This window comes from Rhea americana, unplaced genomic scaffold, assembly GCF_003343005.1.
Source record: "Rhea americana isolate MKP2758 unplaced genomic scaffold, rheAme1 scaffold_27, whole genome shotgun sequence".
Classification (NCBI taxonomy): Eukaryota; Metazoa; Chordata; class Aves; order Rheiformes; family Rheidae; genus Rhea; species Rhea americana.
In genome coordinates, this window is record NW_028186390.1 from 492,265 (window position 1) to 519,831 (window position 27,567).

Consider the following 27,567-nt stretch of genomic DNA (forward strand, 5'->3'; position numbering starts at 1 on the left):
TTTTGTTATTAAACTTCACTTGTTGCTAAGGAAGAACAAAGAAGACAAAGGACTTCTAATAAGATTAGAAAACTACAGGTGAGGCAGTTTTGTTTTCTTTCTCATTCTTTAAAGATTTATTACTGAACTACAATGATTGCTGGTTCTTAATTCTGTAAGAAAGATTTTGTGAAATGATGATCCCACTTTCCTATTTCACATTTAACTTTAAATGTCAAGAAATAGCTCAGTTCACATTTTGAAGATCAGTATGATCATGCATTCCACCAGCCTGTTTACAAATCCATATGCAATTGAAGTCTTAAGAACTAAAAAAGAAGAGCTAGTAGAAGGCATAAACAATCCAGACGATCTGCTGAACTGGCTGATAGACAATGGCATTTTTACACCAGAGAAAAAGATAGTCATGACTTTCTACAGGACACGAAAAGAAAAGAACTCTCGAGTTTTAGATATACTAATTTCTCACGGTGAACGAGCCTGCAGACTCTTTTTTTATCCATGTTTAAAACAAGTGGAGCCAAAACTTTATAACAAGATGAGAAAATATGTCAGTGAAATAAATGAAAGTATCGGAGATGCTAGAAGACAATTGGTAGGGTATTTACTTGAAAAAGATAAGGCTTGGTTTGAAAATAGTAGTGAACAGCACCAAGAAAAAAGAGTGCATCCTAGAAGAAAAAAACAAGACTGGTCTATTAAGAAGAAAGGAAAAGAAACTAAATTATCAACAGCAGTAAAACCTAAAAAGGATGGTTTTGATATCAGCATCTTTGATGCAGCTGCAAAAGGCTACCTTTCTGAGTTAGAGAAAACACTGAAAGATAAGGATATTAATGCACTAAACTCTGCAAGTGAAACACTCCTGCATGTTGCAGCTGCTAATGGACATCTAACAATAATAGAATATTTGATTAGCAAAGGTATTAAGCGAGATGTGAAGGATAAGAAAGGAAGAACACCACTGCACAGGGCTGCTGAGGAAGGCTATGCTGATGCAGTGAAAGTGCTTCTCCAATGTGGAGCTTATATGTACAGTTTAGACACAGAAGGCAAGACACCACTTCATTTGGCTGCACAGAATAACCATAGTCACATATTAAAGATGCTCCTGAGAGAAGAGGCAAGAAGCTACAGGAACCAGCATAACTTTTTGCACATGGCAGCTCTTAAAGATGAGAGCAGTCTGGCAAAAATGCTTTTAAAGAATGGTGCCTCTGTCRATGGAAAGGATGAAAGAGGACAGACAGCTCTCAGTTATGCCATTTCTCAGGGGTTTGAAAATACTACAAAAGTATTGCTAGAAGCTGGAGCCAGTGTTGATTCCAAAATGACTGAAACAGCCTTCAACAGTGACCACCCATCCATCTTCAAAATACTGCTAGAATATTGTAAAGATTTGTCATCTAACCTAATGGAGTCAGCTCTCTTTAAAGCTGTACAGAAAAATCTGCATAGTATTGTAGCAGCTTTAGTTGACAGAGGCACAGATATAAACGCCTACAATGAAATGCAGTATACTCCTTTACTCATGGCATGTGAAACAGGCAAAGCTGAATCTGCACAAGTCCTAATTGAAAAGGGTGCTAACTTCAGAATAAAGACTCTTGCTTCAGACACAGCTTTGCACTTGGCAGTTCAAGCTGGGGCTACCTCTATCACAAATCTGCTTCTGCGCAAAGGGATGGAAGCTAACGTTATGAACCAGGTAGGTGAAACCCCGCTCCATGTTGCTGCCCTTCATAATAAAGGAGCGTTAGTTAGCATTTTAGTTAAAGCTGGGGGCAAAATTAATGCTGTCACTAAAGAGTTAGTTACTCCCCTGCATATTGCAAGTCAAAGAGGTGACACTGCTGTCGTTCAACAGCTGCTGCACCACAAAGCCAATGTTAATGTTAAGGATAAGCAGTCAAAATCACCTTTACATCTTGCTTCTGAACGGGGAGATAACAAAAYGGTAGAGCTGCTTCTGAATGCTAATGCCGACCCCAATGCACAAGACAGGGAGAAAAAGACTCCCCTGCACATTGCAGCTATGAGAGGACATCTCAGCATAGTTAAAGTTCTGTTAGCCAAAAAAGGCAGATATGGAGTTAAGGACATGGACGGATGTACTCCAATGCACTATGCAACCATCAAAGGAGAGGCAGAAATTGTAAAAATTCTTCTGACATCAGGGAAAAATAAAAATATTGATGACAGAAATATTTGGAGAAAGACTGCACTACATCTTGCATCGGAATATGGACACAGTGACTTGATAAAACTATTACTGGGTGAAGGGGCAGCTATTAACGCCTTAGACAGCAGCAAAGACACTCCATTGCATTGTGCTTGCAAGGCTGGTCATTTGGATGCTGTAAATTGCCTTGTAAACTGGTCACAAGGAGAAAAAGCAAATTTACAAGCTGCTAATAGTCTCAAAAAGACACCACTGCAAGTAGCAGAGATTAACAAAACAGAAAATCAGGCTCAAATTGTAACACTTCTGAAAAAGAAAATGCTAATAACAAAATGAGTATATAAAACAAAGACCCCCAAATACTTTTAAATGCAAAATTACTTTTTWAAATTATTATTTAATGTAATTTGGATAATGTTGCTGTCCAGTATCACTGAATTAGGACTGGCAGAATTAAGTTAGTAATCAAAGGTGGCTAAGGAAAAAAGCACCTTAAAAATGTTGTTATTCTAAGTATTGATTCCCTCTTGCTTTTCTCACAAATCTTATACTTTGAACCTATTTGAAGCACTAGTCTTAAACACACTGTGTATGACCTCCTCTAGTATGATCAAGACCTTTTTTAAAAAAGTGATAGAAGTTCACTTTTCATATTTCTGTGAATAGTCGCCTGAATGGATACCCTAGTTAAACACTGCTTGTTAAAATCACATTTGTATAAAGCCATCTATTACAAATAAGCACTTATCTGTACTCACGGGGATACAGAGCACAGAAATGTTGGGGCTGATAGCACTGCAGTTAGTTTCAGACCTCATTTAAGAYGCTGCCAAAAGGGATTGATCATGCCCTCCGTTGCAGTCCAGTCATGCATGCCCACTCCCTTTGTTTTGCCACTGCATCTCTAGGTGAGATGGGTGAGCTGATTCAACTCATTTTAGTCATAACTGAATAAAGTGGAGAAGCATGGTAGGGAGCAGCTGAACAGCACTGTCTCTTTTGATGTTAAGGAAATATTAGCTTGGTTTATGCTGTTTATAGTATCATTGTCTGGACTAGCTGGGGATCAGAAGCCATCCACTCACACATTTACTAGACTCCCCATCCTAGTAAATCCTACCATGAGGTTCAGCATAAACCAACCAGTGGAGTGGCATGGGTTTACAACTCTGCTAACTCAGTTATGCAGGATTCATAATAATCTGCTACACTGACTCCCAAAGCTGGGCTGTCCCTTCTTTAGACATCTCTGTGTTATAGCGCTATCACATGGCATTTACATATCCTAGAATTAAAAAAAAAAACTATCTTGCATTATATATTTATTTTCACGTTTCAGTAGGCATAATGGAAAAAAAAACTTGTTGTATTGGCTGTTTATTAATTTCACTTTCAAATTAATTCCAGCACATAATGTTCAGAATAAAAAGGTTGAAAAACACAGCTTATTGGTTCAAAACCAAGCATTTGCATTGTAATCTTTTAAAACAGAAACACTTCCTTAGGTTGAGAGAAATCTCTCAATGGCCATACTCTTCATAATAATAACTGACCCCCAGAGTTCTTCGCTTTTCCTTTTATTATGACTGGATACCAAATTACCAGGGAGGGCAAAATGATTCTTATGAAATCAAACGCCGGTCCGAAAGCGCGTAGGAAGATAACTATGATTGTACAGCCACGTTACAACGCTTTAAAATTAACCCGTGCGAGGCCCTGCTGCTGGCACCCCCACTCGAGCGAGCAGACACTACCGGTGTGTCGCTGACAGACTGGACACGGAAATAATAGCTCCCTCCCGGGTCAGCGGACAGCGAACACTTCCGAGGGAACTGCTTTTACCCCCGGCCGCTCTCACACTGCCGAAGGCCAACGGTCGCCAACGGTCGCCAACGACCGCCGGCGCGAGGGGCTCCCTGAGGGGAGCGCGGCGAAGGCGGCGGGAGCGCGATGCGCCCGGGCCTGGCGGGCCCCATCTCCCCTCGCGCTGCTCCCCCCGAGCCCCTGCTGCCCGAGAGCCGCCTCCTTTTCCTCTCGTTTTCGTCTGGACACCGCCCGCCACCCCCGGCTCGCCCCGGGCTGCCCCCTCCCCGCTCCTGCGCGCCCCGCCTACCCCAGCGCCATGTCTCCGCCTCCGGCCGCGTCTCCTCCGGGCGCCGCGCCGGCCCGGCCGGCCGCGCATGCGCCGCGCCGCCCATGCTCAGCTGCGCGGGCGGTGCCGCCGCCCCTTCTCGCGAGACTTGGCGGCGCCGGCATCATGGCGGCCGCGGAGGAGGCGGAGGTGGACATCGAGGGGGACCCGGCGGCCGCGCCCGGGTGAGCGAGGGCCGCGGAGCCGCCGGCGGGGCGGCGCCGCAGCGCGGCGGCTCCTCGGGGGCGGGAGGGTAGGAGGGGAGGGGGCAGGGCTGAGCTCTGCGGAGTGGTGAAGGCGAGGTGAGCGCGCCGCTGCCCTCACCGAGTCCCGCGGGGCCTGGGCGGGGGCCGCTTGCTCAGGCCTCCGGGAGGCTCTTAACGCATGGCGACCAAAAGGGGGGAGGGGGACAGTGGTTCCTACCTGCAGACGCCGGAGTTCGTACTGATTTCCTGCTGTAGACGGAGATTTAACGCTTACCTGCAAAGAGACACTTGATCAGGTGGGACAAAGCCGTCCCACTGCAGAATAGTAGTTGAATTATTTTTAGTAGTGTTGCAAGGGATATAGGGCTAACCACTCTTTAGAAAAGTGAACGCTCTAGAAGCAAAGATCTTGAAAAAAATATGTGAAGTACCAAGTTCTTACACTGCATTAAGGTAGAGGAAGGTTGATCAGTGACATTATTCAGTGCTGGATTTCTAAAATGAATAGGTGGGTATTTACTGAAAAGATATCAAGCATAATTTGGATAAAGTCTGTAAGAACATTATTAATCTCATGTGACAGGATTCCATTAAGCCTTCCTCTGGGGTAACAGCGCTTTCCCTGTAAGGGGGTCTTTTGATCTTACAGAGGGGAAAATGCAGAAATGTTAAGTGGAGGTAGCACAATTCACTGATAATTATCAAATTAAAGCTATAGCTTTTTAATTGTGCATGGAACTCTTGCATCTTTCATTTGTGCATTTTTTACAAGGCCTTTACAATAAGGTGATTTCCTCCACTCTGACCTCCTGCTTTCATTCTTCTTGAATGGGGTTTCAGTCAGTTTTACTGGTATCTCATACAGTCTGCAGTGAGGTAAGTGAGGTCTTAGTGCTGAGAGTCCTAAAAAAAAATCACTGACTGGTGGTATTCTATGCTATGCCTCATGGAATATTACGAAAGAGTAACCTTACATAATAGTCTGCAATGTACGACTTTAATTTTCTAGTCTGTCATTGCTTCCGTTAATAGTAACGTTACTTAGCTCTATGTTTATTTTAATTCTGATAAAGCCTCCAGTTCCTTTTAATATGTTTGTATTGAACATTGGAATCTTTTCTTTAGAGATTATGAAAATTCAGCTTCGAGCTTACTGCAGGATCACTACCTTGATTCATCTTGGAGAAATGATAATAATCTTGTAAGTAATTTCTAAATGAATGGTTCTTCTAGCAAGATGCTCATAGTCTCTGTTCTCTCCCTTCTTTTACCTCTGTGCTTGTGCTCTTTTATATTATTAATAGTGCTTTTCTATGGGCAATTCAGGCTATTATTGTCTCTACTTTAAAATAAGTGTTTATTGCTTACTTTTAGAAGCTATTATACATTAATTCGTGGTGCTTTTATAAAATCATGGCAGAATTAAAATATTGAAAAATATTTGTCTTGTTTGCAGCCGTGGACACTGGACAGCAGCATTAGTGAAGAAAACAGGGCTGTTATTGAGAAAATGTTGCTAGAAGAAGAGTATCCTTTTGTTGGTTTGCTTGTGTGTTTGTCTGTAAGAAACAGACACCTTTTTATTTAAAAAGGAAGTATATAACCTTGTACTTGTGCATGTGACTGAAGTTTTAGTGTCTTGTAGGTAGCTTGCAGAAGTTGGGGAGAACACCTAAATTAAATCATCTAGCTAACTGCAACTTCCTCTGGCACTGAGAAGTCCTTAGCTTCTTTACAATGTCACAGATACATACTTCAGGCCACCAAAATCATCTTAGGTAGTCAACAGAGAGAGAAAGAGATATTAAAAGGTGGAGGAATTCAGAGGGGAAGTTTAAACTACTGAATTTTCATGACTGATGTAGGTAGCATGAGTGCTCCTTTGTACATTTTCTCCATCTTTCTTGTCTAATCTGAATTAACCATACAGAAGTTGTGAGGTTTGCTTAATGGTTTTAAAGTGTATGTCAGTCTTCAAACAATAAAGTTGATTTAAAATCTTAGAAAAAATGTTCTCGATATAGAATATTCTATATYGTGTTTTGTGATGCTATTGCAACTGCATTTAAAACTATTACTATTTCAATTACTACAGCTAGGAATAAAGAGCAAACTCGTTATCTTTTTTTCTGGCACTTAATGTTCACAGCAGCGTGCTCTTTCTCAACAAAAACAATTCTAAACTGTACTAAAATTCATGGTTGGTTTTGAAGATTATTTCTGGGGAATGAAGAAGGCAAAACTTGACATGGTCTAGCTGGAACTGGCACCAAAAATAACGGTATTTATCCCTGCTCTCGCTGCTGCTTCTGTGCCACCTCCAGCACTGCGCTGATGCAGTCTTTTGCGTAGCTCCATAGCAAACCTGATAAAAGAGCTGATCTGGCTAAAAATAACTAGTTCTTTTTGCTGCATTGTGCTTCAGCTGGACTACTTTACTGCTTCGTTCAGTCTGACTGTATGCGTACTTCCGTAGCACACAGGATGAGATGGGCAGAAGGGAAGAGGAAAGGAAGGAACAGCTTTTTTTTGGTAGTGTTGGTATAAATAGTCTTACCACAAGTAACATTGCTGACATAAATTAGCCTGAGCAGACTAGTTAGGCGATGGTATTACTAATCATGTTTTTATTTTTCTATTCTTTTTGCAAGTGGGAATAGTAATACACAGAGAAACAAGAAAATGAAGCAGTTTTAATTTTGATAGTAGAATGAATTATTAATGATAAAATAGAAAAATGATCAATGTAGCAATGTGATGAATATTTTAGTGTAGTTTCTAAGTCAAAAAAGAAAAATGATATTGTGGAGACAGAATAGCTAGTTTGCTCAAAGTAAAGTTAGCGTGTGGATTTGGAAGTCAAATATCTCTTCCTTTGTGTTAAACTTGTAGCAGTGTGTGAAATAGTGTCTATCTCAGTTAATTTACATGATTATTAGAATTCTCACCTGTAGAAATACTTTCGACAACTTAATAAAGATTTCAGATATTATCTATCTAATAAAACACTTCCTGAAAAAATGTGGCTCGATCAAAAGGAAACAGAAAAAAGATCTGTGAGAAGGTAAGATCTATTCTGTAAAAAATGAACAGTGAGATCAGAGGAAATGAAAAGTCCTTCCAAAATAAGGTTGGTTACCTTGATGTACAACAGCATCATGATCATTAATTTTTATTTTCCTTTTGTTTTATATTTGCAGTCCACATAAGAAAACTGGAAAAGGCATGTACGTACACTTTAATAATTGAGTTGTGTTTTTAAGCACAGTTTCTGATTTATGTTAACTTACAGTACACTTAGGAAAAGGTAGGTTATAGTTCTCTAGTTCTTTTGCTCAATTGTACAAAATAATGTGAGGGACCTTTCAACATGAAAAAAGATTGTCTTGCTTGATGAGTAGCCTATAATAAACTAATTTCATTTTTGTAGCATGGTTGTCCACATCAGAACATTTCTTATAGTTGGCTTTCTTGCCTGAACTTTTGTGTTTCCTTGTTCCTTCTGTGAATTTCTGCATGATTATTTACTAATAAACGTTGTATGGCATTGAATATACCTTTGCAATGGAGAAACTGGCATGATTTTAGGTATTCTGTTTATCAGCCATATTAATATTCAAGACAGTTATCCCAATTTTGCAGAAGTTGGATAGTAGTCATCAACCTACACATCACCTTCAGTTTCCTTGGTCTGAACTATTTCCTTTTCTTTCCAGGGTGCGTTCACCTACAAAAACAGCTAGCTACTCATTGAAGTGGACATCACAAGAAAAAGAACTGTTTGAGCAAGGACTGGTAAGTTTTATTTAAGGGTATAATATTCAGAATATAAATCATTAGTTCATTTTAAATAAAACCATTATCATTTTCAAAAAAAAAAAAAGCATACTAGATTTAGCTTCTTCTATTTTTATATGTGTAACATGTTAAATGTATTTGCCGTCTGCAAAGAGTGTAACAATAAATCAGGTTTATGCAGATGAATCCCCCCCACATGGCTTCATTTCTGCCCCAGATCCTGTCTGTGGGTCTCATTGCAATTTGAGATCACGAAATACATTAGGCTTCCAGTTTTATGAATTATCATGGTGCAATCATAATACTGTAGTTAATGTCAACTGTAGAGCCTGCTTAAAGCAGGCTATTAAAGGGAAATCTATCGTAAGTTCTTTGGAGACTTTATACTTGGCACTGTACAACCATATAATAATAAGGCTTCAGGCTTTTTGGATACACTAAGTATATGATGCCCAGTCCTGCCCACTGTATGAAGTGTATGCTGCCTTACAGTGCATACTGTAACAATTAATTTCACTAGGATTTCTTGGAGTAGTGAGCAGCCAGGTTCATGGTGAGTCTGAATCAGGTAAAGAGGAGCCTCTATTTAAGAACATTAAGGCTAACTTTTACTGTTTGATGTCATTTCTGTCTTGGCAGAATATGACTAGCAAGATTCTTTACCATGGGTTTAGCAGTATTATTGTTTGTTTGTAATGATGAATGAGTATATAAACATTTTTCTCAGCTAAAATGCAATACCTAGAATGTTAGATGTTAGATGGTTTAAGTGTGTTGTGTTGTGCTAGGTGAAATTTGGGCGCCGGTGGACAAAAATTGCCAAGTTGATTGGAAGTCGAACTGTTCTACAAGTAAAGAGCTATGCTAGGCAATACTTTAAGAACAAGGTAAACGTAGCATCTTTCTAGTTACAAAAAGGCTGCTTGACAAGTATGCTGTTGTACCGGTAGTTTGTAGACACACATTTTTACTAGGATACTGTCACTGAACTACCTACACCCTTTATTCTCACATTCAGAAAAGAAGTGAAATATGCTTATCTGAACTAAGTATGAAATCAGACTTGATTTTAAATTCCCAGAATGATTTCATCATTTTTATTCCTGAGGTAGATAAATAATGTGCATAGTATAACTGTATTCTCTTATACTACGGGTTATCAGGCTGAAAATACTTCCACTGTAGAGATATTTAAGCTATGGAGTGTAGTTCTGTTTTTGGCCCCATTTGAAACTGCTGGGGATTTTAAAAAGAAATTACCACTGTCTATTTCTTATTAATAATAAATAGCATTTTTTTTGTTGAACTGAAATACATGGCATTTTACACTTGTGCTAAAAGTATACCTGTAATGCTGTGTAAAAGTCCATTGCAATTTTAGTGTTTTATAAAGTAAAATATGAGGAATAAACACCTGAGAATAGTTTATTGATTTTTTTTTTTTCTGAGAAGATACTTTGCATTACTGTTTGTCAGCCTGTCAGATTCCTCCTCTTGTGTCTGTTGTTTACCTAAAAGAGTTCTGACTATTTGGAGGGTAAGTGTTGGGTGGTTATTTTGGTTTTTCTTCTAAAATTATGTTCTACTTTCCTAAGGCAAAAAATGGTGATTCTGAAAAAGAAGAGCAAAGTCGATGTGGTAGCAGTAGTCTTTCCATTGAAGATGGGAGTAGAGTAGAAGCATGGTCATCTGGAAACTTGAGAGGCCGTGCAGACCCTAATCTGAACGCAGTGAAAATTGAAAAATTGTCCGATGATGAAGAAGTAGACATAACTGATGATATGGATGAATTACTTTCTCCTACATTCCTGCAGGAAGCTGGAAAATCTGGCTCATCTGTTCTTTCCCAAAGTCCAGTTCAAGTAATGAGAGGAAGGGAATGTGTTTTTTCATCTGTTGGACACAGTTCTGCAATTTCTTTACCTAAAGTGGTTCCTCAACATACTGTGCAAGACACCATGGAAGCATTAGTATTTCCAGATGTTGCAGCAACATGTTCTCAGCACATGAATGGTGATAGATCTATGAATGTAGATTATCAGCAGTGTAATAATTTTATTGAGAAAGCCGAACAAAGCAGAACAGTAACATCTCATGCTACTAGGCAGGTAACTAATCAGGAGCTCAATGAGGAACAGAGGGACTTGGCTGAAAACGGATTGCTTTTCCATTCTCCTTGCCAAGCGAGTGAAGAGCGTCAAGAAGAGGCAGAAGATCTTAAGCCACCTGATCAAGAAGTGGAGATTGATAGAAGTATAATTCTGGATGAAGAAAAGCAAGCTATTCCTGAGTTCTTTGAAGGGCGCCAGGCCAAAACACCAGAGCGTTATCTGAAAATTAGAAATTATATTTTGGATCAATGGTAAGATGCATTAATTTTGCTTACGTGATAAGTGGTTAAGATGGCTTGTGCACTGCTTTGTTGTAGCTAAAACTACTTAGGACAACAACTTACTTACAAAAACAGTGCAAGTAATTTTATGGTAACATTCTGAACATTGCAGATGAACAGCACAGACTAGGAATGTATTCCTCCTCTACCGAGTTTTCTTTATGCATTTTGGAAGCCAAGCAATTAAAATACTTTGAAGCAGTATGGAAATGAATGTGCTACGTCAGAACAAACTGTTAATTTATTTTCTTCCAATTTTTGTCATCTAAAATACATAAGAATGAATGTATGGTTTTAAATAAATGGTTCATCAAAATACCTGATACTAAATTCATAGTGATGTCTGTAATACTGTTACATACGTCCGTTTTTTCTGTCTGTGGAAGAGTGACAGAGAGGTAGCCAAAAAGTATAGTCTGTACTAGAAAATACATCACTGACCAAAAAATACTTCAAGTTATTGATTTGCAACAGTGCTTGTACTTTCTAATATTTTATATTCTACCTGCTAGGAATCAGTTCAAGGCACCTTGATGATCTTTGGTCACAGCCTAGATACCTATACAGTTTGTTCTGGTACAGCTTTGTTTTGTGTGCTTTTTGAGCGGTTTGGGGTTGTGCGGKCAGGCAGGCATGCACGAGAGAGAAATTACTGCATTTAACTCCTTCATTTGTCTTATACAGCTTACATTAGTTGCAAAGAAATTCTAAAATCCCATGTCAGAGAAGAAATGTCGAACTGAAACAATTCAGTGTTGGCTTAAAAGCATGTAATAAATGTATAGAAAATGAAAAAAAGCTCATTTATTATACTAGGGATGCCTGTGGTTATGTAAGCTACTTAGATTAATTTAATGTAGGCATTCTTATCTGAGTTTAACAAAATCATAGTACCCTTGAGTAATTCATTGCTTCCTGCCACCAGTCATTTTCAAGAATTTATTTTAATGCACTGAATATACGTTTCACTCTGCATAAATATAAATATATGTGCAGAACCCCATGATAAATTGTACGTGTTTTGTGAAATTTGTTTTTGTATAGTGGTGCATATTGTGTGCATCAAAGGAAAAAACTCTTCAGTAGCTCATCTTTACCTTAGCCTAAGTTGCATAATCTTCCCTTACTCTTACTTCCTCTCATGATTTGTGTTACTTTTTGAAAATGTACTATGCTTTATTTTAGGGAAAGATGTAAACCCAGATACCTGAATAAGACTTCAGTGCGTCCAGGCCTCAAGAACTGTGGTGACGTTAACTGTATTGGCCGGATACACACATACTTGGAATTAATAGGAGCAATTAACTTTGGCTGTGGTAAAAAAATATACATTAATTGAAATCAGTTCAGAACCATAAATTCTAAAGAGTACGTGCTGAGAACATCTCTTCCTGATTGTCAGCCTTTTTGGTAAAATGAATAATTTTCCCCCCATGAGGACTGGCAGATGTCTTTTTTAAAAAGTCTTAAGTTCACTTCTCAGTATAACATGAGTGACTGCACTTAATCAGAACTAAGCCTGTGTTTAGATAATCTGACTTCTCTGTTCTTTTATTCCTGATCACTTAAATAGTAATTGCTRTTTCGTTTAAGTTCTTTAGAAGAGAATCTTTGTATGTTTGCATTATATTTAGTACAGTCATTCCCCAGCCTATACAGCTCTAGCCAATTTTGATGCTGATGGTGAAGGACTCCTTAATGTTAGAGTATACTGCTCGCACAGGAGAATTCACATTAATCCTTACTAAGAAGGACCTTCTGAGCAGATTGTGTCTGTTATAGCATTTGGGAATGTAGAGGAGTTTGTAACCTACTTATAGGATTATGGGCCTCTTAGCTAAAAAAAAGACTTTTTTTCTGTTTTTTTCCCCCACATGCTTGTGTGACCCTAGACACCAAGTGCTGTTCTTCATTATGTGTTGTTCTGTTTGTCCTGGGTTTTTGTTAGTTTTTCGAAGACCTACTGTATCATAAAAGCTGGTTCCCTTAGATAAGCTAGGTTTAAAGTTATTTTTTTCTTTTCCCTGTTTTCTCAGGCTGAATTTTAAGCATTTATAAGATAAAACAATATCTGCTTCCTGAGGTTCTTTTTCTTACAAGATTCAAATGTTAAAATCGGGTGATATGTTAAAATACATACTTATATGTTAGTATCGTTCTTGTTCAGTTTTAGAATCCCTACAGTGGACTGGTTTTCGGTCCAGTGCAGAGTGACAGTCGTCTCGGAAAGGAGAAATGTCCCACAGTACATATTTCTAAAAGCCTCTCTTTCAGATAATAAATTAACAAGAAGGAAGTTTTCCTGTTTTAAAAATGCTGTGGTAATGAGAGGGCAGTATAGTCAGTTAGCAGTAAGACCATCAAGAGCTACCTTTCAATGGGGAGGTAGGAGAGATTTGGGGATTCTTTATTGCATTTTTCTTTACTATTTATCTTTGTTATTCTTGGCTCTACTAGAAGAAAAGGCTTCATACTTTACTGAAGTACCAGCATACATTTTTTTCTGTATCCCATAGAACAGGCTGTCTATAATAGACCACAACCRGCTGATAAAACACGGTCCAAAGAAGGCAAAGACACAGTGGAAGCATACCAGCTTGCTCAGCGTTTGCAGTCAATGGTATGTTTAGGGGCAAAAAATATTCACCACGGAGATAGTCTTTTCAATTTTCTATTGTCAAACCGGGACATCTGAAGAATTTTTTTTGTCATTCAGTTTGCCATTTCCTCAGAATGCTTTGTAAAGCAAGTGTCAGCCTAAGTGCTAGTTTTGCTGACAGGTGCATCTGTCGTAATTTGTGTTACCTTGCATGGTTGATTTATATTCATGTGCTCAGCTAAGATAGGGTATCAGTCTTTTTTGGAGCTCCAACCCCTTCCTCCCCTCCTCTCCGTAATTTATTAGCCTGAATTAACCAAAAAACAGTGGAGTGCATTGGCAGAATGTCAATAAGTTACTTGCATTTTAATCATTAAGTATACATATCTGATGTAACTTAGTGAGAGCTTTATGCACACAATTAAGCACAGTAGTAACTCATTTAATTCTACATAAATTACCAAGGTTTGCCTAATTAATTTTTATATTTACATTTAATGTAGATTTTTTTAGATACTTCATAGCAAAATAAATTAGTTAATAAAACTAAATCAATCCTACTGTGAAGAAAGAATTTTATGTATAAAGAACTGTAGCATCCACTAGATGTAAACATACTGGTTTATAGCTTTGTCTGCACTGTAATTCACAGCTGGTTAATAGTRCACTGTTACTGTCCGATGTTGATGATCCATGAAGTGTCATCCACGATTTATGTTTCACGGTCTTAAAAAGAAAAAAATTTGATATTTTGTGGCAGATTATGAACTACTTAATTCTGCAGAACTGCAGGGTTGTTTCCTTCTCTGAAAATACGTCATAGCTAGTAATGCATACGTGAAAGTAATCTTTTTGACATTTTTCTTATGGCTGATGAAATTAAATGAATTTAGTGTTTCAGGAGTATGATCCTTGACTCATGTTTATTTGCGTGTTGCAGCGTACAAGAAGACGAAGAGTGAGAGACCCTTGGGGAAACTGGTGTGATGCTAAGGATCTGGAAGGACAGACATTTGAGGTAACTCTTGTGTTTTTTAAACTCTGCTTAGAACTAATTCTTGCTAATTGCTAGCAGGTGGTGTTGCATCAAATATACTAGGAAAATGGTTATGTAATAGGTGCTTAACCTCTCTTTGTGGAAACAATAATTTGAAAATAATGTAGCATCTGTTACATCTGTGTTACTGATGAAAAAAAACAACAACAACAAAAAAATGCTTTATGTTTACAAAGATGTTCGTGTCATGAGCACATATGGCCCTACACTGTTTTATGTCTATAGAGCTGTTTCCATTGTTATGTAGGAGATTTTATGACTCTTTGTTTTCAATTACAGAAAAATTGTTTTTGTTTCATGTTAGATGAACCCTTTACATGGGGTGGGGACAGTTTAATGCAGCATTAAGGTTAAAATATCAAGGGTCTGGGAAAAATGGAATGAATTCTCCCACCAATTCCTTTTAGTTGTACCTTTAAAAAAAAAGCTTTATTTTAGCACAAAAATCAGTTTTATTTAATTCATATTTATCATTAATGTGGCAGAAAGAGATTGGTTCATCTTTCTTCTTTGAAAAGAAAACTTTCTTTTAGTGTGGATATCTGAAAGCYAAATTAGATGACTTTCTACTGTTTTTATAAAAAAAAAATAAATAAAACATATAATTCAGTTATGTAGTTTAACCTGTTCCTTTTATTCTGGATCTGTAGTTTAAAACACAGTGACCTTTATAGGTACATACATATGCATGATTAATGAGTGAAAGGGCAGAACTTGGGATTCCGATGTTCTTTTGTGCAACAAGAATTGGCCTGGTACTCTAGTACTTATTTGAGTCCTGAACATGATCTTTTCATTAGTTTACTTTAGCCTTACTAAAGCTAACAGTAGGAAATAGGAGAATAGGACTTATTTTTTTCTTCAGTCCTGGAAGGTTCCTTTGTGCTTGTAACGCAGATAGTTTGTAATATTAATGCTGCTGTTAATATCCTCAGAAACACTATAGTTTATGAAACTCTTACAGAAATTATTACGAGTTTTAATATTTTATRGATGACTTGAAAACGAAATATCTACATGAGCATACTCGTTCCTACAATTTCAAATTAAAGACAAAGCAAAGAACTATAAACTTCCTATTTCACCTATGTGGAAGATTTACTTATATTTACAACCCTCAGTAATTATCTGTACCGATTAAATTCTTGATTCTGTAGTGATATACCTAATTTTTGAAGACGTCTGGTTAATACTTCTGGTATTCTCTGAAGAATAGCTACTTTTTGATTCAAAAAGTCTGAGAACATTAATTTCCGAAGAGATGTTACGAAAAATTCTGGCAACAAATTAGAGTGGAAGATTTTTTTCTTTCTTAGTTGTAACACTTGCATTTTTGCATAGTTTGAGATACAGGCTGTGATTTTTGTGGAACGTGACTGACTTGGGGAAATGTAAGAATTCTTTCATCAGTCTTCTTGCAGACTAGCTCTCTTGATTGTTATTTTCAGACTGCTTGATTCTGCTATGGTTATTTCCCTGTATTTTGAATAGTCCAGTAACAAAGAATTGATAATGTATCAAGAGAATATTGATGTCAGGAAGCTATTCTGGGCTAGGCTTGGAGTTGCTATTGAAAGAGCACTTAAGATGAATTTTTCTCTTCCTTTAGCACCTGTCTGCTGAAGAATTAGCAAGAAGAAGAGAGGAAGAGAAACTTAAACCTGCAAAATCTTTTAAAGGTTCAAGACAAATAAAAAGGTACTTGATGTACATCATGTTCCAAAATAGATCTTTTGGAAATAAAACAGCTTGCATAGCATTGGGCTGGAACACGGCAGAGCCTTAATTTATTTTATGTGGTTGTAAGTCCTACGTAGGCATTTCAAATGCTTTCTTTTGAAATTCATGAGTGTGGGTAGCAATGTGCCTATATTTGGTGGAAGTCATGCTAGTGTGGGATGAGAAGATCCAGTAAAGAAAAGGGTTTTCCCCTGATGTCAAGGAGATGGTGGGAAACTTGAAACTTGAAAAGTTTCCTAACTGTCCTGCATCTTTAGAGAAATTTTCTTTCATTTTATAGTTCCTTTGATCCCTTTCAGCTGATCCCATGCTGTTTATTCACTGAAGAAAAACAGGTATGTACCAATGAGTGAATAATCAAGAATATTCATTTATTTACTTATATTACCTTTCCGATACTAATTATTGTATTTAACATTTCAGGAACCTTTTCAGGTGAAAGTGTCTTCAGAAGCACTTCTAATAATGGATTTGGTGAGTATTAACTTTTATCTTTTTAAAAAGTTATGATATATGTGTGCTTTTTCATGTGCAATATTAGAAGCTGAGAGATACAGTGTTTAAGTTAACTTCTTTCCATTCAGACCTAGAATCTATTATTTAATAAAACGAAAATATCTTAAAACGCTTTTTTACATTGTGTTTAGTTTTTCTAGGTGGTACGTGGTTGCATACTGACAAGAATGTTAGTGTGTATTACCTTCCAGGTCACAGTTTAGATGTAATTACTTCAAACTACACTCTAATATGCACTGCCATTTTGAAATCTTCAGGATTCATTTCCTACTAGTTCAGAAATAGATTTTTTTGTTTAAAAAAATTTTGTAATATAGAACAGACTACCAAAATGTTTGGTTATTTCACAGCATTTCACAGATTTCAGTTTATGAAGCTAATATTTTTGTATATGGAAGTGTTATACAAATGCACTATACATACACGTATGTGTGTATATGAACAAGAAAAAAGTAATTTTCTATTTTCATTTAAAATCAAAACATGGAGTACTTCAGAATCTTAATTCATCCTAAGTTTTCCTTCTAAATGTCATTGAGAATAACTGAAATAGAATTGTGAAGGCAATGTATTTTATCATCTGCAAATCAAAATTAGGAGAAATCATTCAATTTGATCTTAACAATTGTTTAATATAATTTCAGCACTCTCATGTGTCTATGGCAGAAGTAATAGGGTTGCTAGGTGGAAGGTACTCTGAAGATGATAGAACTGTTGAAGTAAGTGTTTATCGTTTTACATTTTCTCAAAAATAATATGTTAAAACTTCTAATATATAATTTTAATAGATGTAAATGTTATTTCCCAAGGAGCAACTATGTCAAGTATATTAAAGCTGAAATTAATTACCATAATCTTGAAATTTTAGAATTATACTTTACATTCAGAATTATGAGTTTTAGACCCTCAGCCCTTTCATGAGGAAGATCTGGTGTATGAATCATAAATAAAATCCATTTAAAGAATTTTAACAAACAAATGCAAGAAGCCTCAGTCAATCTGGAAACTTCTTTTTAAACAGGTTTGTGCAGCAGAACCATGCAATAGTCTCAGTACAGGATTGCAGTGTGAGATGGATCCGGTATCTCAAACACAGGCCTCAGAAACATTGGCTGCCAGAGGATACAGTGTTATTGGATGGTATCATTCCCACCCAGCCTTTGATCCCAACCCCTCAATAAGAGATATTGACACTCAAGCTAAATATCAGGTACTTACTGGTCTCTACATTTTAAAAACAATGGCCMTCAAAGCCAAAAAGTCTTGCTTGTATTTACAGTGTTAATGCACATTATTGCATTAATATATRTTAAAAACAGTTTGTTCATGAATTGATTTGTAGCTCTGCAGAGCAGAGTAATACTAATTTAGTGGTAGCTGAGCAGTGTTAAACAATAATTCATTCAAATGTGAATATGTCTGTTTCCCAAATTTTGAGTATTTTCTGACATACTCTTTTTTTTATTTTCAAAATAATGTTGTGTGTGTGGATGGGAATAGTCATAAAATATCAAGATTTTTTTTTGTTTGTTTGTTTTGTTTTGTTTTAGAGCTATTTCTCCAGGGGTGGCGCCATGTTCATTGGAATGATTATAAGTCCTTATAACCGAAATAATCCTCTTCCATATTCTCAGATTACTTGCCTAGTAATTAGTGATGAGATCAGTTCTGATGGTTCTTACCGTAAGTACCAGTCTTTGACTCATAGTTTTCSTTCTTCTTTTCCTTTTGGGCGTTAAGAGGAAAACCGTTGCCTGCGCTTGAACTGTGATTTTTGATGTGTGTATATTCATATTGGTAAGGAAGACTTGTTATATACATCCAGGAATTTCGCTTAAGCAATAATCCTACAAGTGGCCCATGCTGTCATGGCAAGAATATATGGCTATAGATACAGGATTATTCTTCTGAGTTAGCATGCTGATATGATAGCATTCCCCACATYCTATGAAGTGAATAAAAGGTTTGGGACAAGGGTTGTCATTACTGTTTGYGTTCCAAATTCATTGAATAACCAAGAAACTGTTCCACCTTGTTGCTTAAACTTTGCTGCTTTCTGAACAAACTCTGACAGAGGAGAGAAGTATAGTAGCAAAGGATTGGCCACTATAGTAGCTCAGAGCTCAGATGAAAGAGTAGCAGCCAGAAATCCTTATTTAAGTTACTTAGCATTCAAAAGGTCAAAGGATCCAACTTGCCAGATGTCCAGGAAAATGCAGATATGAAAGATGAACTATCAAGCATGTCTTAGAAATGGTGTGCTGCTATGAATCCCAACCTACGAGAATAAATTGTTTGTTTAAAATGTCACTAACATTTCATGAAAAGTTTTTTTTATTGAGCAGTTTAAGAACACATCATACAAAATGTGTGGGTTTTTAAACATTAATCAAATGTTCTGCTCCATTGCCTGACATTAATTTGAGACAAACTCACAAGATAACAATATATGATTATGTTCTCTGCCTCTTTTCTCTCCTCCCTTCTCCTTCTCTATAAACCCTGAAATTTTTTTTATCCAAACATCATTTTTTTTGAATGTTCTTGGCAGGGTGATAGAGATTGTGTGACCTGACAGTTTCCTCTTTTTTTTCCTTTGGAAGTAAGTGAGGGAGACAGTCTACCTGGAGACTTGCTTCATAGTCCTAGAAGCACAGAAGCATTGACCACATTTGTGCAATAATTCCTGTTTAGTGTACTGATAGTACTATCCATTATAATCCGTGATTTTTTTTTTTTTAACTCCTTTCAGTCCTCTACCCTCATTCCTTCAGATTCCTTCAGACATCCTGCTCCTGTGATTTGGAGTTAAAATACTTAATGTTCTCTGTCCTTAGAAGTTGGCATCTGTCGTGTACGTAACAGATAATGTGATATTCCTGTCTTTCTCCTGAAATCATTTTTTTCCAAAACGGTATCTCCTATAGCTCTTCGGGAATAACCAGAGATCTCACTTTATGTATTATTTACCATTGGGTCACTTTCCAAGTCTGTGCAGATTGCTCATAGGTCATTTTTTAAAAAATAATTACAGCTTTTGTCAAAGTTTTTCATTAAACTTCTTGTGAGGGTTTATGAAGGTAGTGTTTAATTCTGCAGCATCTGTAAAGTTAAATTATACTGTGGCAGTAGAGTTCTGTGCAAATGAACAAAAACTAATGTTTCATATGAAACAAATTTCAGGAGATGAATTCTTCTTCACTGGCTAAATATTTCTTCACATCTGAGATGTGTTCAATTAGCAAATTGTGTTTACTGYTTTCTTTTCATTTAGTTTGAAAGTGTGTGATTCATGTCATTACATACGTATGATCTTGGGAAGGCACTTCTCTAATGACTCGCTGAAATATATACCATCCTTTTCTGTCCCTGATGTTCAGTCACTGATTTGTGCTCTACCAGTAACTTCCTGGCATTCCTTTAGAGTACTTTGTAGATTTTTTTTTCTTTTCTTCTCACATACTCTCAATAAACCAGCTTTCTTCCTTGAGGAACACAATTCCTCTGAACTTAATAATATCATCAGCTGCTCTGCCATCTAGTTCAGAGAAACTTTTTTTTTTCTTTCTCACTTAACTGCATACATCTTAGACTGGAGAGGGTGTAAGTGGTACTAAGTTTTAAAAACTCAGTTTACTTTGCTGTTTTTCTGTTATGTTGCAGCGTTTTGTGTGTGTGTGTGTGTGTGTGCGCGCGCGCGCACGTGCATTTCTATGGTATGAGTTACTCTGAGGGGAGAAAGAAGAGGTTTGTTCCCTACTGACACCATCATAAAATTTGGAGTCCAAAATACTTCATACTTTTGCCTGCTTGATATTGACAATTAACAGGTCTGCAGGTTCCTGTAGATAGTCAGCAGTGAATTGTGAGCAGTTACCAGGAAGAAAGGGATTGTACCTACAATTAAAAAGGAATTTCAGATGTTGCAGAAACACTGAAAAATCATGTTCAATTGATTACAGGCCTGCCCTACAAGTTTGAAGTACAGCAGATGCTGGAAGAACCTCAGTGGGAATTAATATTTGAAAAAACAAGATGGATAATTGAAAAATACAGATTCTCTCATAGGTATGTGTCTGCTTGTAACATGCTTACTTTAAGACAGCCAGTTTAGAAGCTTTGTGTTATTTATCATTGACTTGTCAATGAAGACGTATGTCTGCTTTCGTTAACACTGTTTTTTTTTTAATTTTATTTTAATTTCAACAGCAGTGTCCCCATGGATAAAATTTTTCATCGGGATTCTGACTTGACTTGTTTGCAGAAAGTAAGTCTGTCTTTTAATTTTAGTTTTTTTAAAGTTTAAAAATATTATTAAAATACTAATCTGTTTGAAATATCAGGAATCGCCAGAAGTTACAGCTTTACAAATCAGATACAGACTAATTTCAATAAATGACTTTTATGATTTGGCTCATTTACTTATGAACACAGTGAAAATAAGGATGGTTCACTTGAGAGAGTTGTCCCCAACAGTTAAGGGTAGATACTAAGTTTTAACCTGAGTTTGGAGAAGAAAGAATGGGAAATTATTAATGTGTCTTCTCAGCATGTTGTCTGCTTTTAACATCAAGGAGAACTATATGTATATTGAAAGAATATTTAGACTTCCTTGTCTTTGTTCTATCAGTAAAGTGGTGCTCTGCCATGTCTGTCATGCATAAGTGAGAATTTTAAATTTTCTAGTCTGTGTAGTCTTTGCTATGAAATTCTAAATGACTAAAGCTGTAACGTTAATTCACTTTGAGCAGATTTGCAGTCTTGTTTGTGCAAAGACGTAAACAGAAAACACAATAATTATCCACATCTAATTTTTTCCTCTCAAAGTGGCTTTGCTTATAAACAGCTTAAATATTATACTGAGGTGGTAGAATACTCATTTGAATTTAGCTGTTGTGTAATTTGTTTTAAGGAACTTAATCTATAGAATAACATGCATCCTCTGCAGAAGTGACTATTTTAATCCTGTGTTGCATAGCCAATTATTGAGCAACAGGAACAGTCAGCAAATAAAGATCAGCAAGTATTGTCCCTCTTTGTATGAATGGTTGTGATACATTGCTGCTATATTTGTGCATGATGCCTTACCAAAAGGATAAGGCCAAAACAAAGTTCAAACAACCCAAGGTAAAAAAACTTCCAGTGTATTTCTGTTTGACTGTTTTCTTTCCAAAGTTTAAATTGTTCAGTTGAATACTTTCTACAAGGTTAATCTGAAAAATTCCCTTTTAAGGGAATTTTTACTAACTGGAATGACAAGAATCACCTCAGGAAAAAATAAGATTTTTTTTTATTTATTTTATTTTAACTAGCTTTTGGAATGCATGAGGAAGACTTTGGGCAAGGTAACAAACTGCTTCATTGCTGAAGAGTTCTTGACACAAATAGAAAACTTGTTCCTTTCCACCTACCAAAGTGAGAGAAAGAGTAATGCTGAAGAAAATGAAAATGAATGTTCGAATGAATTGCCAATGTGATGGCTTCAACAACAATAACAGAAAGAGACTATGAAATTTTGAGTTGTTTCATATTCCCTCCCCCTTACCACTATGTCAACTCTTTTTAACAATTATTATCCTTGTTAAAAGTAACAGTTACAGCATCTGATGTACTTGTATTGTTATAGTCTGAAGAAGTGTTTAAAAAAAAAATCCTCGTGTGTCTTCTGACTACATGAGGAACTTTAACATTCTGTAAAAACAGGAGTGTCAGAGTTAAGGTCTTGACTGACCCAACAGTTTACCATTTGGGAAGAAAGGCAAACTGTGAAGAACACCGCTTCAATCCTGAATGCGAGTTTGTCCTCCTTCAAGTCTTTCAGATTGGGAATTTTCTCCTACTGTCTATCTACAGGTTCACATCTGACTAGATCAATGCCAGATATGTGTACATGAGAAGAATTAATATGTTCTTTAATGCTTTAGGCATTGTAAGTTAGAATGAATTCACAAAAGAGAAACTTACCACTTTACTGAAATGTGCATTTTGTAATTCATTGGTTTTTAACTTTTCTAATAGCTAATCCGAAGTTTTCTTCTTTGGTATAATGCGTCATCTAATTTGCTGTTCTTTGATCTGTATGGATAAGTAGCTTTTGGGCATGTTCTTAGCCATCTTTCTATATACTTGGGGGAAAGGCTGGTGGTCTTTCATGACTTCTCATTTCTAGTTGTCCTTGTTTCCAGTGGAAATGATAACTCCTGTTTATTACAGGCTGTTTTGTTTCTAATCTTCCATTCTGCAGGGAGATACCTTGTTCTGTTATGTCATTGTGATTTGTAGCTCCTAATTGCCATTGTTTCCTGTGGAAACAAGAGCTTTTGATTTGATGTCATATGGCAGACTATGTGCCATTTTACAGCAAGCAGAAAAGTATTTGTCTAAAAGAAATTCTGAGTATATGCTTTTATATTCAGACCTTCTCTCTGCAATGTGCAATTTAACAAGAGACTATATTATTTTGTATCAGTTCTTCGATCATAATTTCATACAAACATGTATTCAGATAAATAAGTCATAAACAGAATTGACTGATTGAAATTTTCTTGATTGCAACTTGCAAATATCTCATGAGCTGTATCACTGTGAGTTTTTATAGAAAAATGTTCTTTAAATTTTGCTTTATAAATCATGATGAAACTTGACTTGCATACGCTTATTATATACAAAGTTGTCTTCAGCAAAGTGTTTCAAATAGGTCTTAAAATATATTTGAAAACAAGAAGCAAGCAAGAGCTTGAGTTTATACCTAGAGGAGTGACAGTTGATTTGATTGTTATTTAAAATATATATGTATATATATCTAGTTCTATGTAATATAAATTGAATTTTAGGATTTTACTTGTCTACATTTTTAACTTCATCTCCTCATTTGTGTAGAGATAAAACAAAATTTGAATAGCTTTAATATTGTAAAGTTGCATCCTAATGAGTAACTACATGCAGGAAATGCAAATTATTTTATCATGCTTTCATAAATTCTTAGTCTCTTTTTATTTCTAAGTGGAAGGTGCAGAACCTGATCATATAAAAATATGAGCACTTCATACACGATTCTCCCAATGCAGATTCAAGAGCTATAGATTTAATACTGGAGAACATTCTGTGTTGTCTTTTCTGTCCATATCTGCTGATATATAGCTTTAGGTTCCACTGCTATGTATAATATACAAACCTGGTGCATCGGGGTGTGTGTGTGTGTATGTGTATATATATATGTGTGTGTGTGTGTGTGTATATATATATATATATATATGTATACATACGGCATGTTGACTCAGTCTGCATATATTCTAAAATGTCATCTCTGGGATTTCCTGTTTTAAAAATATTGTATGGCTTTCTGTGTTTCTAGTTTAAAGTACATTCTCGCTGACAAAGCATTCCTTCCCTGGTTTGGAGAATTCTGCACTCTAAGTTATTCTGTTGCAGTTTTGCATAGATTACGCTATAGGAAAAAAAAATCGCATGGTATAAATGTATGTACTGAAAGTTGTAATTAGTCCTGATTTGTAGAAAGAGAAATTTGAACTTCAAATGTAACAGCAATATTAAGTAGGTAAAATGTTTTTTGTCTAGATATGTTATATTTCCAACCACTTAAGAATGGATATCAGTATCACCAAAGTAGTGGTAACAATGTGCTGGCTGCTTCCGGTTAATAATTAAAGTGAGTGAAAGTAATACAGCTGTATTAATTGGATTTGACAGTCATGTTAGGTAAGAGAAGTTTGAGTAAAATGTGCTTTTGAAGCAATTAACGTCTCTTGAGTAGAGGCTATTGCACAGTGTTGAGTTTTTGATATGCACTTGAAGACTCTGAATTTCCCAAGAGTGATCCTCGTACTTAAGGATACCTGTTAAAAAAATTTTTTAAGCAGAGGTAGGTTTTATTAGTGGTGGGAGTGAGAGGAATCTAACTACTGCCATAATCCAGAATTATTGTAGGATAGTATATTTGAATCGGGAAGAAATATGACAATTGTGTTGCTGACTAATARTTTTGTTGGCAGGAGCCATGATAAGAAAATAACTAGTTGCTTTTTCTAGTTTATTTTGACTGGAGCCATGGTAAGAAAATAACTAGTTTGCTTTTCCTAGTTTATTTTGACTGTATTGTTAAAGAGTTGTGAAAGTGGCATACTTTTAAGATAAAAATATGTTTTATTAATACTGCCAATTGTGCTGCTAAACATATAAGGCATTAAATGTCTTCATTGAGAGGCTGATTTTTCTTTTCAGTCAGACATTCTGTTTATATTAGCTCTATTTTAATATAACTGTTAAAGAGTAATATGCTATTTCTTTATGTAAGAAGACCCATTATGCCTAGCTAAGTTCCTCAGGAGAGAGGAAAAAAGGTGAGTAGCAAGTGGTAGGGTATAACTAAAACAAAGTGTCAGCAGTTGGAAAAAAAAATGCTTAAGGTGTTGCTTTTGGCAGATACCCTTTGTCAGCAGTGCTTTTCGCAGGGATTTATGCCTCGTGCTTTTGGGTGTTTTGTCCATTTATGTATTTTTTTTAAATGAGTAAATTTCCAGTGAGGATAGTTTTGTTGAAGTTAGCACTGTTGCCACAGGTATTAAGTAACTTTTTTCATTTTGCTCAATTTTTTGATATTCCATACTATTGGCATCCAAGAGACTATTAATGAAGACTATTTGTTCAGTAACTCAAAAGCTGTTTTCTGTATTTGTAATAGTTTCTCATCTGTTAAACCTAAGAGCTGATATTTCATTATTCCAACTTAATAGCAGTAAAAATGTGATTCAGCTAAACTTAATACCACTAGAGGGGGCTTTGTTATAGCTAATATCAAAAAGTAAAACTCAAATATGGAAACATGACTGTGGTTTTGAACTAAGACCTAAAACTGTTCTAGCCAGTGCATATAAATTTCTTGCTAGTGAATAATTTTTATAGGTAAGCGGTGCTTACCTATAAAATAGGTAAGATCTATTCTTTTTTTTAAAAAAAAAAATTGTTCTCACAAACCCTCTGCTTTAATTTCCCTCAGAAAATTATCCAGTGATACTTCTTGACAGGGATGCTGGAATAGAATCTGTTTTCCAGTTTTCACAGAGATAATTCTGGCTGTAGGTAGGATCACTAAAGTAAGTAATGTGATGTGTGTGTTCTCATGTATAATTTCAGTAAAGTCTGAAGGTAGTCATCAAAWTATCTTTCAAAGAACTTTATTCACTACCCAAATTTGATTCAGGTGTGTTGTTTCTAGAGCTGTTTCTGCCAGATTAACCTATTCCTGCTGTGCTAACAGAAAATTCAGTCTCCTGGGYGTTGCTGAGCATTGTGTTGTGCGGTGGAAAGAGGTGCTGTGGAGGCAAAACGCAGGCAGCACTGAGGCTGCCGTGCGCCAGGAAAGGCTGCGCGTGGCGTAGCGGGGCTCCTCCGAGCCCGGGAGGCGAGGCCGACCCGCTGCAGCGGCAGCGCGGAAGCGAGGACGTGCACACGGTGCCTTCATCTAGCCCCGCAGAACCAGCACGTTCAAAGTAGCTGGCTSTTAACATCCCAGGGAACGCAGCAGTAGTATTTGAGACTGAATAAAGTATTTAATGGCCTAGATAAAAGCATTGTGGTTGTTTAATTGGAAGTGTCTTGCTGTTCTACATAGACCTAGTGCCCTATTTTTATGAGAGTGAGAATTATGCAGAGAAATTGTTTCCATGGAAGCAGAGATCAGCAAAGAAATAATGCACTGCACATTTCTTACAAGATTCATTTAACAGCCTGCTGTTCTAAATAATTAACTCCTGTAATGCTATTAAAATTTAGCATGGATTAAAGGAAGTAATACTTTATTTTCTTTAGTCTTAGAGGTATTTCTTAAGTGTTTTTTTCTGCCTTTAAAATAAATGTGTTCCCTCCTTATTTATAGATGTAAAATTTACCAGTGCAAAAAAGTAATCGTAAAAGTACGCTTTTATTTTGGCAACTGATGCAGTTCTGTTAGGGAATGATTCTAATAACTTAAATTATTTTAATAGCTTAAAATTATTCTGTCTTTCAACTTTTCTTGTCACTGGTTTGCATTTCTTGGTTGGTGATGGTATGTTCTAAAACTGTTGGACTTCTGGCTGCCTTTGAGGGAAGAAGCAGTGAACACAGCTTATAATTAAAGATAGCAGCAGTGAGATTCTTCCAACAGCAGGGAAAACAGACCATGTTTTTTTCATTACCTGAGATTTTTCTTTCATATATTACTTTTCAACAAACAATTTTTCAGTACTTCAATGTAGCTGTTTGTAAAACAGGGAAACTCTACTGATGATATGAGGCTGAGGCCAAGTCTGAATCTCTATAAACACCATACAGGTAAAATACTATTTACAAAAAAAAAAAAAAAAAAAGTCCTATTACTTGCTCATTCCTATGGTGCTTTCTAGGTGCAAGGACAGCTCAATTCAGATGTATATAAACTGCCATAGTTCCATAAAAGTTGGTTGTGAGCTATGACAGTTTATAGCTGTTGAGGATCTGTTCTCCAGTAAAACCTTTTGGAAAGAAGAAAACCACAATTTMCTTTTTCTACCCATAATGTTCATAATGCAAAATAAAGACAAGATATGAGCATGTAGATAATAGATTGATAATAGAGTTTGACTTGGAAGGAGGTAGGTGCAATTTAAAAAAAATTTGCTTATATTAAAGAGAAATAATGAGTGACTTAGAAAGTAAATATAGGAAGAGAACTAAGACATGTTAAACTATTATTGAAGAATCATAAATTTGAAACTTCTAACAATATTTGTAACAATTTTAGCTATAGATTTTAATTATTTTCTAAGATAGGTTATCTATGATTATTTTTATCTGAAGGAAGGACAAAATGCAGAGGTAGGTGCTCCAGGTCCTAAAAGGAACTAGGAATATATTAAGGAACTTGCCTCTTCTTCACAGCCCCAAGTAGGGTGTATTTCTGTGGCTTG

General features: G+C 36.3%; 2 protein-coding genes and 1 long non-coding RNA gene across 10 annotated transcripts in view; 2 read left to right on the forward strand and 1 right to left on the reverse strand.

Annotated features, from left to right (window-relative positions):
* The window catches only part of LOC146594060 (uncharacterized), a 171,249-nt gene extending 166,896 nt beyond the window's left edge, over positions 1 to 4,353 (reverse strand). For all 7 annotated transcript variants that reach the window (XR_014896235.1, XR_014896233.1, XR_014896234.1 and 4 more), the window contains exon 1: positions 4,296 to 4,353. This is a non-coding gene — a long non-coding RNA (uncharacterized LOC146594060). The remainder of the gene's footprint in view (positions 1 to 4,295) is intronic.
* On the forward strand, positions 251 to 2,518 carry LOC146594063 (CARD- and ANK-domain containing inflammasome adapter protein-like). The gene has a single exon (XM_085308160.1). It carries the CDS (start codon positions 251 to 253, stop codon positions 2,516 to 2,518), a length of 2,268 nt encoding a protein of 755 aa, XP_085164286.1.
* A 55-nt stretch (positions 4,354 to 4,408) lies between the features above and the next one.
* Positions 4,409 to 23,378, forward strand: MYSM1 (Myb like, SWIRM and MPN domains 1). Of its 2 annotated transcripts, none has more exons than XM_085307966.1 (20): positions 4,409 to 4,498; positions 5,645 to 5,720; positions 5,976 to 6,046; positions 7,506 to 7,583; positions 7,720 to 7,746; positions 8,236 to 8,314; positions 9,106 to 9,204; positions 9,913 to 10,679; positions 11,895 to 12,025; positions 13,226 to 13,329; positions 14,249 to 14,326; positions 15,975 to 16,063; positions 16,386 to 16,440; positions 16,529 to 16,579; positions 17,266 to 17,340; positions 17,643 to 17,831; positions 18,172 to 18,304; positions 20,584 to 20,689; positions 20,831 to 20,888; positions 21,934 to 23,378. In XM_085307966.1, the coding sequence occupies exons 1-20, from the start codon at positions 4,440 to 4,442 to the stop codon at positions 22,096 to 22,098; spliced, it is 2,490 nt and encodes an 829-aa protein (XP_085164092.1). In that variant the 5' UTR covers positions 4,409 to 4,439; the 3' UTR covers positions 22,099 to 23,378. The 2 variants fall into 2 exon arrangements, with proteins under 2 accessions (XP_085164092.1, XP_085164093.1); XM_085307967.1 differs by having other exon boundaries at positions 20,834 to 20,888.
* The last annotated feature ends 4,189 nt before the right edge of the window (positions 23,379 to 27,567 follow it).